We start from the raw sequence: 13,581 nt of genomic DNA on the forward strand, positions 1-13,581 counted from the left end.
GGAACCATAGAACCATACCTCTAAGATGAACGGTTGATGAGATAAAGGCTGAATTAGGACTTACAGGACAACCTGTACAGTGTTGAGGCAACGGCGTATGCAGTTAGCGGGGGGGGGGGAGAATGTGGGCTGTGCCTAAAAAAAGCTGATAATTTCGAAGAATCTGAAAATTTGTTGGCTCCGCTAGCTCACGCGAGAAACAGGCTCTGAACCCCTCCACTCAAGAAGATTTCATTATTGATGAGTGAAACTTTCATATGTGGATTATATGCAGAAAATTACTGTACGTGAAAATTCAGTGATTCAGTAAAATATACATTATGCCCTTCATAATAAAAAGGGAAGCTCAGGAGAGTCTTTGTGAGTGTCTATTAGTAATTTCAATCCGGTTTTATGGAATCTAGTTCGGCCCCTACTAATAGGAAATAAAAACTTTAAAATGACTCAAATACCTGGAGTTATATTAGAAACATAGATAATAAAAAAAATCATAAATGTGCATATTTAAAGCTTTTCTAATTGCAATATAAATACCAATATAAGACTCGTAGGTTGCTAAAGCCATGTAATTCATTGCAGGAATGGCATACGGGAAGCCTGGCAACGTGGAGGCCCCATGTCAGTAAGTTGATGATTGATTCAATAACATACTTTCCCACTAACCCGTTTCTTCTAACACCTTTACTAATTAATTTTTAACTGGATAGCTTTGTCTTGTAACAGCCCTGCAATGCAACCATACCGAAAAAAGTATCTCATTATCTGAGTATTCTTCCTTTCAGTGTGCCTGCTAATACTCATAACTGACCCATTAAGTAATAACTATTTCATGTAACCAATAATATTCCTGCATGAGTTGCATGGTTAACCTAGTGTCAGCGATACCCCTAAAAAATCGCAAGTTTTTTCCCATCTCATTATTATTTTCTTTCCTTTCCTAGTTTTGCATGCCTGAGACATTCCTTCTTCTTCTTCTTTTTTAATATAGAAAAATTTTGTATCATGTGAATAATAAGTGAAGAGTAAGCAATGAGTGAGAATCATCTTTCTCTCTCTTCAAATGCGTTAAATTCGAAACTGAAGTAATACACGATTGTCTTAAGCAGGGGTCTTCAACGCATGGCCCACGGGCCACATTTGGCACCTCAGAGCTTTTCGACGTGGGCCGCCGATCACTTTCAGAAATTGTTGAAAACATTGAAAGACGATTAATTTCAGAAGGGATGAAAGAAATAATTTGGAAATTCGTGAAAAACATGAAATAATTCTAAAATAAATGTAAGAAATAATTTTGCAACAAATTGATGAAAATTCAGAATTACTGAAATTAATCAATGAGAGAAACGATTTCGTAATTTATAATAGAAATTATTTCTCAATCAAAAACTCATAATAAATCAAAAAGAATCATTTAGAGTGATTTTAGATGAAAACTAATCTCAGAATAAAATAGAACAGAAATAATTGTCCTGAATCTTACCAGTGTAAGTGCAATCTTGCCTACTGGGTTGTGTGATAAATTAAATAAATAATTATATAAATTAATTCAATCAGTAATTAATCAAAAAACTTTTTCAGAGTTTATAAAAAAATTATTTCAGAACTAACCACAAAATTTATAAATTTAAAAAAAAGAGTTAATTTCAGAATAAATAAGTCTTCAATTATTTTTGCCCCTATTCAACTCGGGGCCACCATTGGCTCCCTTCTTTTATGCCACTAAATTGCATGAGTTGGTGGCCCGCGGGCTTCGTGGGAAGTTTCAATTTGGCCCGCCGTGTCTGAAAGGTTGAAGACCCCTGCCGTAAAAGGATATGTTGTTACTGTTAAAATTGCAATATTCAGTTATTTTATACTCGATATTTTCACGTTGTTTCATGTTTCCATTGCGATTATGATAGCACAGCGTTTCTCAACCCATGGTCATGACGATGGCATAAGTGGTCCGCAGGCAAACTTGATAAATTAATTCTAAAACTCAATTTGAAATTGAAATCATCAGTTTTCATTGAATCGAATTTGATCAAAATATTGATTCAAATATTTTTTTTATGTAGTCACTTATCCAAAATATTCTGTATAGAACATGATTTATATAAGACATATCTAATCGATGTTTTCACACACACAAACAAATCTAGTTAATTCACAAACTTATCAAACAATTTCAATCGAATTGATCGAGTCGATCAACTTAACTAAAATTTTTAACTGCGATTAACAATTGATCAATTAACTGACCCGATTTATCGATTAATCGGACCAGCCCTAATTCATACATGCACTCGGGTTCATTATGCTGAATCGAGGAAACTGCTAACCTAAATACGGGATACCACTGATTGTAGAAAAAAGTGCAAGAAACGGCATATATTCTAATTACTGCTAAAATTGCCGAAGTACGGGCTTACTACAAATCATAGAAAACTAAAATGTGTTTGACGAAAAAAAAAAAGCAACAAAAACCACATTCATTCGTGACCATACCTCATTGAGATAAAAATATAGGAAACTGTTTCTTAAAATACGGGTCGTTGCCACCCAAAACTATGCCATAAGTCGGCAAAATCCTCAGTCGTTGAAAAAACTGCTGAAACGAGAGAGGAAATTAAGGGCTACTGGAAATTGTGGTGAATTGAAAATTAGTGAAAGGAAAAACACGTGGACTTTCATTTTCTGACAAATATGTGAGATGGATATTTATATTTATAGCGATAATTTTTATACTATAACTATTATCTATCTAATATAATTATTATGCGGATTATCCTTGTTCACAATTTTAGTAAATATTACGAATTCAAATAAGCATCGTGGAAAAACCGGAACAACCGAAAATACAGGCACGTCCCGTAATACGGGGACACAATTGTGCCGTTGAATTATTTCAGGCATTTTACTGGTCCATGGGTTCCGAAAGTTTGAGAAATGCTGTGATAGAGAGCAATTCAACCACTTAAGAATTACTATGTACAGTGCAATATGCTAAGTTATAGGGTCAATATGCTGACACCTCTATAGGTCTAAGAAGCCAAATGAAATCAAAATACCGCAAAAAAATTCGTTCGTAAAAAAAGATGATCGTAAATCGGGGGGGGGGGGTGTTATTGGAGAAATTAATGTAAACGGTTATTATTTGGGTGCAGGAGTGATGACTGTTGTGCGTGAGAGGGGCTTTACTATATTTCAATTGCGAATACAGCAACAACACACAGAAGTCCAATCTTAGAATATGGACTGGGTCTTCGTTCGGTTGACCAGAATGTTGAAAAACCGAACCTTCATAACAAGTTGCAAAATAATGAAGTATTCTGAAAAACGTGACCATGAACGTTTTGGCTTGCGGATTATATTTCACCCAGAATTACTTTTGCTGGTTGCATAAGAACACTGCTTCGTTGGCAATAAAAAACACAATTCATTGATGTTACCAAATTCATCAGTGAGAAACACCTTCACCTTTCGAATCCAGGTTTTATCACCAATGGGCAATTTTAATGAAAAAAACACTGATAAAATAAATTTGAACATGTTTGATTAGTGCTGCCAAACTTTCGGATAGTTATCATTACACTAAAATTTTATAAAAATTTATGAAGTTTGTAGAAATGACACTTTATTTACATGAATCAAAAGCTCGATGGATTCGAGATGTTTTCAATCCAGAATTTTCCAGATAAAAAAAAGTATCAGAATCGACTACATCTTTCAGTGTGTGACGATGTTATAAAGGCAGAGAAATCGAAGGAAACTAAAAATAGGCCACTCAAAATTTATCGGAGATTTAGACCATTATTGAAAGTACAGTTCACAAACATTTCGTGAAACTAGTCTGAAAAAAAAAACTGTATGGATCAATACTTACTTATGAAAAGCATCAGAAAGGGCATTTTTCTTTGATCACCTAAGATACTTCCATAACTTCCAGACCCTGTACACACAAACGTGGGGGGTCGTTTTATCTCGCGCTTAAGATTTTTTTTAAACCTCACAGGAAAAGGGTTTCAAATTGTCACCATCAAAAAGTTATATATATATGGAAACATTTAATAATTCATCTCACCTAGAAACGCATAAAAACAAAAAATTAGCGAAGGAATGTAATTACTAAAGCCACAAAAATGTATTGAACTGATAACGGTTTTTTCACTCATCGGCTCCCGCGCTTCTCTTGGTGATATCTATAAAAAAAACTTTTCACTTTCTTTCTCTTCCAGCTTCTCTGTTTCTAGAAACTACAGAGAGAAAGAGAGTTTTATTTCCTTCCCCCCTCTTATCTCTATCTGTGCTGTACTTGATCAACACCTTCTATAGCAGAAAGTCTCTATGCGAAGCTCGTGATGTCACTGAAGTCGTCCATTTCACCAATAGTCATTGAATATACTGCAAAAAAAGGTAAAGCTTTCGCATACGTCGGACTACAAATCTATTACTATCCAATGGCTATAGGTGAAATGGACGACTTTCTGCTATAGAAGGCTTGATCGTGTGTTGTTTGAATGACATCACTCTAACACGCTTGCAGTATTTGTAAATCCATTCTTGACCTCTACTGACATTCAAAATATTAATATTTGCATTTTTTTTGAGTCACCTGTAATAATTCCGCCGGATATTTATATTTTTGTGCACATTTAAATGAGAAGAATCAGTGGTAATTTTTTCAAAATTTCTTGAAGACGTCACCTTCGGACGATTTCTTTGTTCAGCCCTGACATGAAGGATTATGTGAGTTTTGTTATCATTGAAGTAAGGGTTGAACTTCCCCCAGTTCGTTAGTACTGGGTCTGAAAAGGATAAGATTTTTTGGCTGAGATGTTTTGTCACATCTTCGATTCTGACTAGACATATATACAATGGATCCAGCTTATAACGTTTTTCGAAAAGCCGTCATAAAAAACATTGTCAGCGGGTAACGCTTTAAAAGGAAATCTTCATGAGAATTACTTAGATTCGGGACCAAGAAAATAAGTTGTACTAAGCGGGAAAACGTTCTAAATGGGAACGTTATGAATGGGGTCAACTACATATACATCTCACTTTAATTTTATTTTTAATTTCATCGAAATTCTGATGACATGAAAAATCATTCATTAAAGCCATGCCGTCAAAAAGTATGGATAAAATTTCTTGATTTCAAACTAGATAAATTCTACCAGAACAGAATATTGGAAACATCCGCAAAAATCGTTTCAAGTTGGAAGAAAATGTAATAAAAGCCAAATACACTTCGAATAATTGAACGTATTTCTTTCACGTGAAAGCAAAAGCTTGGATGCAAAAAATGTTTTTGAACACCAAAAAACATGGAAACAAAATGCATAAATTTGAACATTAATATTTCTTTCTTTAGAAATTTCCTATTTCTTCACAGCTCGTTCATTTCTAGAGCACCTTACACCAATAAAAAAAATTTGAGCTGTATTCTCCACCAGAAAGAAAAAGAAAATTTTTTTTATGGGCTCGTCCTTATCTACAGGATGTCCCATAAATTCGTAAATAGTTTGAGAATTCATAAAAATGAAAGGAATTTGTACATTTGAATGCGGTTCACAAAAAACTATTCTCATGAAGGAAAATTTTTTTGGTTCAGGAAAAAAAGCTAATTTTTGTTGATAGAGGGCGCTGAATAAAAGCGAATCACTAGAAAAATGCAAATCAGAGTCCTAAAAAAAATGCAGGTTGTATTAACAGCATATAAGGCACGGGGTTCTCAAACTTCTTCCACATGCGTTTTTCACACCATTTTTCCCCATTCAATGCTTATTCGCGAGCTCGCCGGCTCCCCAGAGCTGTTTAACTAAGAATATTTTCGAAACACCTTTGTCAGAGGAGCCGCGGCTCACAGTTTAAGAACCCCTGGCATAAGGTTTTCATTCTGATGTTGACATTGGTGGACAAAAAAGCTATCGGTGAAGTTTTTTTACCTCAGCCCAGAATCGCCTGCTGAAGCTTTACGAACGTTTCGGACACAGAAAATATTGAAGAAATGTTCATTGCCATTTGCTTTCGTGCAGTGTTCTCTATCGACAAAAATTTAAACAATTTTCTTTTTCCGAATAAAAAATCTCCCTTCGCGAGATTTTGCAAACCGCATTCAAATTTTACCAATTCCTTCAATTTTTATGCCTTTACGAATTTATGGGACATCCAGAATTTGAAGATACATATTGGACACTTTTTTTTTTCTTTCGGAAAATACGGGCGAGAGAAACAAAGTTTTCTCTTATGTACCAGTGCTAAATTATTTACTAAAACCTGATAAACATTGGATTCTTCAATGTCGGTTGTCGTACTAATTACTAAATCGTTTTCTTTAATTTTTTCCTAGGTGTATCTGGCGAGGAACGATCTTGGGCTACAACCTTGGCTGAAGCAAACCGGTAATCCCCTGCTGTCGATATCGGAAGTCACAAATACACTACTCAATCCAGACTGACATCATTCTACAAAGTCCATTGCAGAGTCTAATGTTCTACTCCGAAATAAAGTAAATTACTCCACAAAAGCTGCATGTGGAAATAAAGTACAATTGTAATCAGAAGTCAGTCAGACAAAGTGGGGAACAGTGAATATTTGGAAGCAAATCTGGCGAAGAAAAGTCATGACTCAGAACAAAACTAAAAAAAAGAAAAGTCACATTCCATTGCTCAATTCTGGATGTATGTAATATAATGTATACATATTTTTGAAGCTACGAAAACTATTCTAAAAGCATACGGTAGGGAACTTTAAAATACGCACTGTCCCACAACCTGTTAGAATACTGATAGAAATAGTTTAGGGTTGCCAACCGAAAGTCATAATACTGCATTTGCTACAACAGTCACGACACGATCACAAATGAATGACTTTTCACACCAGATCGTTCTGCAATGTTTGCTTTGCTGATATGAAGCCCTCGAAAGTTTCAGATAAAAATTACATCGATACAGCACCTGACTTGAAGTTCACAAAATTTTTGTTTTACTCTATACAGTATTTAATGCATAAAAATTTAATAGAAGGAATCGTTTAAGTTCCCCACGAGCAATGAAGATCAAATACATTAGTTATGGTAGAAAAAAAAAAGAAATCCTACCCTCTCTTTTCTCTCACGATCACACACATACACACAATACAGATTAAATAAGTTATAATTTATCCTGAAAGGAATAAAAATTGTATGTTGTTCTGTTCTCAACTACAATTTGAATTTCAAGCAGAAATTATCCCTGTATCTCTGCTGCAACCGGAACTATCCACTTTGCATCATGAAGAAATGGAATCTGTGAAAACGAGTGGTGTTTTGTGAGACATAATATTATTGAACTATATTTTCAGGAGAGACAAACAAGACTACTGATAATATACAGTGATCCCGCTTATAACGTTTTCAAAAAAACCGTCATTTAAAAAATCATTGTAAGTGGGAAAATCCTTTAAACGGGAAATCGTAATGAGAATTAGTTATAAAATTATTATTACAAAAATAAATCGTGCTAAGCGGAAAAAAGTCCTGAGTGGGAACTTTATAAGCGGGACCAACTGTATTTCTCCCATTTAAAATTACCAAAGTCAAGTTTTACGCAAAACTAACGCATGTATCGTTGTACTTATGTAAAATGTACAAAAATTCAAAAGATTATGTATGTATATGTATGTCGATTGTAATATGGCGTATTTCATGAAACTCATTATGTTAAATATGTAAATGTCCTTTTTTTAAAAAAAAACATTGTTGTTTGAAAATAAATAAAAAAAAACTTTCCTTTTTAAAACTGAATTTCGCATTTCATGAGAGTCATAAAATTATATTATTATTATGAAAAAATTCACGAAATTCGTCAGATAAAGAAAGTGTCTTGTACACACCGAAATTCAGAAAGTTTTGACTCATTGGCTTTTAAGAAAATTTGTTAACTCGAATTCGACATAATTCTAAAGAGAAATTCCTAAAATTTCTATAAATACAGAGACCATCTCACAGCAACAGAGGAATTTATAAAGGATATTGTGGCGGCAAAAACATTTTCGGGTACCCTACAATATCTATATACAGGGCGTCCATAATTAAAAGACATTATTTTGAGGTAGCCTACAGGCGAAACCAGTCATCAGAAAATTGTGAAATTTTGTGGAGGATTTCATGAAGAGATGGGAATTTGTTTCAGGGGGAAAAAAATTAGTTGCACATGTCACCATCACAGGGCGTTTCACTTTGAATACCTGTAATAAACATGTAAATTTATGTGATGTCACGCAGCAGCTGTTATAAAACCTAGAAACATTCGCGGAGATCTTGTTTCTCAATGTGTCTGCTGCCCACAATGACGATAGGTTTACGAGATCGCGCTTTCTTTGTCAAATTGTTTTACCAAAACAGCAATTCCGCAGTAACTGCTCTACGCAAATATCGGACTTGGGAAGAGGATTCGAAAAAGTCCAATGAATGTCTTCGGAGTATGATAACGAAATTTGAAACCACAGGATCGTTGGCTGTTCGTCCTGGAAGAGGAAAAAAACCCGTTTCTATAGACGCAGTACAGGAGGTTTCGCTTCAGGAGGAAGAGCTTCAAATTCTCGTAGTAGCACTAGTGTCAGGCGTGTAGCACAGGCGTTGGATAGGTCACGTTCAACTGCCCATAAGATCATGCGGAATATTATCCGCACAAACTTGCACTTGTGCAGCAGTTGCTTCCGCACGATTATGACGCTCGACTCCGGTTCTCACTGCAGTTTCTAGCTTGGGTTGAGGTCGATTCAGAATTGCCTTGGGATATTCTATGGACAGACGAAGCGCATTTTCACTTCGATGTTGCAGTTAATACTCACAACTGCCGAATTTAGGAACCAGAAAACCCGCACGATATCTAAGAGGTTCCGTTGCATTCACAAAACGTGACGGTATAGTGTCGATTTACTGCATCATTTATTCTCGGTCCCGACTACTACGAGGAGCTACGTTCTACAAGTCCAGTGACATGTTCGATCACCGGGAAGCGATATGCATTGCTGTTACAGAACAAAGTTGTTCCGGCTCTGCAAGCACGTCACTGGCTTGCAGACACAATCTTTATGCAAGACGGAGCTCCTCCGCACATTGCAGTGTGTTAAGAATGTTCTTAAAACACATTTTACAAAAGAACGTGTCATGAGCCGGCACTTCCCTAATCTACGGCCTCCCGAACCTTAATCCATGCGATTTTTGGCTTTGGGGCATTTGAAACATCTGGTAAGTCGTGACAATCCAAGAACTTTACCTGACCTTAAAGGCAGCAAGCATTTCACGCTACGTGCTGAACATTTCCCCGCACACACTTCGGTCAGTTGTGGAACATGCCATCTTGCGATTCCACATGGTATCTGAAAATGATGGCCATCATGTGGAACATGTTTTGTTGCAGTAACAATTGTAAAAGTGTTTAATAATTGTTAAAATTGTAAACCTTTGCTTAAATGTGTCATTTCTTAATAAAATGACCTCTGGTGACGACATATGCAACTAATCCCACCCTTAAACAACTTCCCATCAATCTTTATGAAGTCCACAAAATTTAGTTTTCTGTTGAGTGATTTCACCTGTAGGCTACTTTAAAATAGGATCTTTTAATTATGGACGCCCTGTACATAAGCGGAGAGGGGAAAGTCGGCGTACGGAGGATCTAGACCTGAGAATAAACCTTTAACTTAAATTTTCATCCCATAAACTTTTTTTCAGGGGCCGTTCAAGTATTACGTCAGCAAATTTTTAGCCATTTCTGACCCCCCTTCCCAGCAAAATTTGGTTAGCACTGTCCCCCTCCTAACGCATATTGGTGGGGCCAGAAACGTACGTGGGAGGGGAGCATAGGGGGTTCGTGCACCTCTCCCTCCCCCCAGACGAAAAAAAAAGTTTAATGTAAAAACATTATTTTTTTTAATTACAATTTCGAGAGAAAACACCTTTTTATATGTTATTATAATCGATTTCTGTTCATTTCAATGCTAATTGAAGGGTAAAAACTCAAAATTTCTCGACAAGAAATTCATTGCGACCCACCCTTTAAGCTATACATGGTAAACCCTTGACCCACAGACCAAATGTGTGGCCCTGCAGGTTATCTGATATAGCTTGCCCCCTCAAACCCAATTTTGTAAAAATGAACTAAGCTGCACATTTATAGATCACTTAAATGACCCGTGGCACAATTCCAGAGCATTTAAGTGGCCGTGGCTCATTTTCATATCACTGAAGTAGATTCGTGGTACATTCAAAGATCACTTAAGTAACCCGCGACACAGTTCCATAAAACTTAAATGATCCGTGGCACATTGAAATCCCTTTAGTGATACGTGGCACAATTGTAGAGCACTTAAGCGGACCCAGTGTGGTTCTACATCACTCAAAAGATACCCGAAGAACATTCCCAGATAATTTAAGCGATTTATCGCATAATTACGGATCACTTGAGTGCGTTGCACAGTTCCAGAGCACCGACTCTGCCACGAAGCTGGGCTGGAAGAGATCTCGGCAACGGGATAAGTCCAGTGGCAAAGTTCTGGCGTTCATTCATTCAGTTCCAGAGCACTTAAGCTGCCCGGAAACATTTTCATAGCACTTAAGCAGCCCGGACATATTTCCTGAGCACTTGAAGGATCCGTGAAACATTTAGAGATCGCTGTAAGGACTCAGTAAGGGATTTATCATTAGGGAGAATATTAGTTCAGGTGCCCACAAACTAGCGAAAGATTTTTCTCGTTTTTGGCGCATCGAGTACGATGTCATTAAGAATATTTCATATTTTCATAAAGGGTGGTTGATGACGTAAGCATCATCCAAACCCCCCCCTCCACGTCATCAAGTCAGCAAATCGAAAATCCCCCATCCATGCTGACGTAATACTTGAATGACCCCCAGCGTCAAAGGTGAAGTTGACTGATCTAATGTTCGTAACAATATTAATTAAATTGTCCAGTTTGAAATGAAATTTTAACAGTTGATATTCGAATGTAGTAAAATAAAATTAGTAAAACGCGTGAATTTGTTAAGTTTCTTGTAATTGTAATGGAAAAGCATGTAAATCGGAATCAAACTGTTTCCAGTTTATATGCTTTTTTGATTACAATCTCGGGAAACTAAGCAGTTGTTTATTTTGCGTGTTGTACAAATGTATTTTACTACACACAAACATCAACTGTTAAAATTCTTGCGACTGACTTAACAGTTTAGTTAATATTATTGCTTGGAAAATATCCACTAATAACACACACACACATTCATACCTTATATTTTTTTCAATACGACACATTAATCGAAAACCGGTCACCATTTCGAATCATAACAGTAGTGTTTTTTATTTGATAGGGAGCAGGAGATGTTATTTCTCAGTAATACATACCTTACTGGAAAGCTATTTTCTAGAAGACATATTTTGGCTTTTAAAAGTTTATTTTTACTGGTCTGTTTTTATAGGCAAATGTAACTAAGAAAGCCACCATTTTCTTATAACGAAAAAGTTTACAAAATATGGACGATTAGAGTCTGAGAATGATTCTGTGTATTTTGATTGCTTTTGCAGAAAAAATTCCCTATATTGCATAAGGTAACATGTTATTTTGTCATTCTGCATAGATATCGAAATTCTGAGCATTGAAAAAACAAATCAGTGAAGGTGAAATAAAAGACAATATGCCTCCATCTGAAAGAAAACAAAGTCAGAGGACACATTTCATGAAGGAATAAAAAATTTTCTTTCCCGCGAGCATCTCGATGCTCATCATGCCCCTATGCTCACTGACATCAGATCAGACTGCGATCTTTGGAGGGGCAATCTGAGATTTTTGTCCCGGATTACACCCCCCCCCCCCGGTAGAGCCCTCTGCCATCCTTTCCCTTGTAGGGGGTCATGGTGTACTTAAGAGATAGATGCAATGATTAGCATCATCATTATTTCAGTTAAAGCATATGTCTGAGTTCTTTCGCGTATGGGAGCCAATGCCAAATTAACGCATGGGCTCACACAGGCACGGCCCGGGAGCCTCAAGAGAATTGGGGCCTCGCAAAAATGAGAAGCCGTTGAAATTTTCGAGAATTTGCCAGGTAGGGCCTCAGAAAAATCACTTGGCCAAGGGGGGTCTATGATAATCTTACGTCCCTGACGGGAGCTCTTATTCTCTTCAGGGTGATAGTGAACAAATATCATTAAGTGAACAAATAATGCTGAAAACACAGCGAATGAAACAGACTGTGAAACTGAAAACACTTTTTTTTAAAGTTCAATGAAAAATTGATATTGTTATGAACCTTCAGATTTTTTTTGTTTCCTCTTTGGAAACTTTCTATTAATTTTCTGGGGATTCCTTTTGCCCTTTCTTTTACTTTCGATCAATGGCTTTTCTTTTTCTTCATTTGTCTCTGCATCAGTGTCATGGTCAACTTGAGATGAAGCTTTGTTCTCGAGTACGAGATCTTCTTTGTCCATCGGATCAATTATCTTACCCATTTTTGTTATAACTTTTGGAGCAGTGAGTTTGTGGAAACTTGTTTCAGGATTCCATGTGCTACCTAAGGGTTGTCTTATAATGCTCTGGAAAGCGTGAACACTTTTGTATGGGAATGGCAAATCAGAAACCTAAAATGAAAATCGAGAAAACAAAACACTTATAGATCTGTACAAGGGGATAGTAAGAAATTAAAGATACAATGGCTGCTATTTATTCAAAATATTTTTTGTTTATAAAACATCTGCTGCAAATTATTCACTAATTCATGCATTATTATTTTTTTTTTTTTTGCATAAATTCCAACTATTGTCTCAATATTTATTTGCTCTGGGTACTAGTTTTTGTACTCTAGTGTCACAGAAATGTGCCACCAACTATCAAAATCACATTGTAACTTTTCATTTTTTATCCTGTCATCATCACAGATTTGTTGCCTGTTCCCCCTAAGGAGCAAATTGCCGACGAAATATCAAACGTGGCGACTGGCATGCTAGTTGCCACCAACTTTTGTTGAAGAAACTGCCTCTAACATTCCTTCATATTTTCGTCATTTGAGTTTGGGCCTGGCATAAACTGAAAAGCAATCCAGAGTATATATAAATAATTATCAGTTGAAAGGATACTCAAAGAAAGAGATCACCGAAAAAGCATTTAATGAAATTTTGACAGAATTTCAGCTCACAGGTAAATACATGATTTCTTTATTTAAATTGATATTATTTTGAAATTATAATGAAATCAGGAATCGTTTCAAAAGATGGAGCGTCACAAAAATTTGATCCGGTAAAAAATTTCAGGAAAAACCAAGTGAATTTGCCAAGTAGAACCTCAGAAAAAAAACTACATGGCTCGGGGGCTCATGATGCTCTGAAGATGGCCCTGGGCAAGCACCTCCAGAAATTTACATAATACGGTCTACGCAACACGTATCTAGACAAGCACATGTTCTATAGGGATGGTCCCTGATTTTCCCCCCCTGCTTGAAATGTCTGAGATTTATGTTATGTATGTATGTGCGTCTACACGCACATCTGTGTGTGGGAGTATTCAAGGAAAATCATATTCCCTGAAACATAAAAAACAATTCATGTTGTTAGTCTGTAGTTTGCCTACAGT

General features: G+C 36.2%; 2 protein-coding genes across 3 annotated transcripts in view; one reads left to right on the top strand and one right to left on the bottom strand.

The window, feature by feature from the left end:
* LOC149064486 (uncharacterized) overlaps window positions 1–7,718 on the top strand; it is a 110,169-nt gene extending 102,451 nt beyond the window's left edge. The window contains exons 12-13 of one of the 2 annotated variants that reach the window (XM_089254983.1): window positions 580–622; window positions 6,332–7,718. In XM_089254983.1, the coding sequence (XP_089111109.1) occupies window positions 580–622; window positions 6,332–6,387 (99 nt within the window). In that variant the 3' untranslated portion in view covers window positions 6,388–7,718. The remainder of the gene's footprint in view (window positions 1–579; window positions 623–6,331) is intronic. The other variant, XM_089254982.1, reaches the window with a different exon arrangement.
* A 4,493-nt stretch (window positions 7,719–12,211) lies between these two features.
* LOC149064488 (U3 small nucleolar RNA-associated protein 14 homolog A) overlaps window positions 12,212–13,581 on the bottom strand; it is a 35,276-nt gene continuing 33,906 nt past the window's right edge. The window contains exon 13 of the mRNA XM_089254958.1: window positions 12,212–12,593. Coding sequence (XP_089111084.1) covers window positions 12,258–12,593 — 336 coding nt within the window. The 3' untranslated portion in view covers window positions 12,212–12,257. The remainder of the gene's footprint in view (window positions 12,594–13,581) is intronic.

The sequence above is a fragment of the Pholcus phalangioides genome, unplaced genomic scaffold (genome assembly GCF_987345545.1).
Source record: "Pholcus phalangioides strain wild (caught in Gottingen) unplaced genomic scaffold, Ppha-v1.0 ptg000042l_1, whole genome shotgun sequence".
NCBI classification, from domain to species: domain Eukaryota; kingdom Metazoa; phylum Arthropoda; class Arachnida; order Araneae; family Pholcidae; genus Pholcus; species Pholcus phalangioides.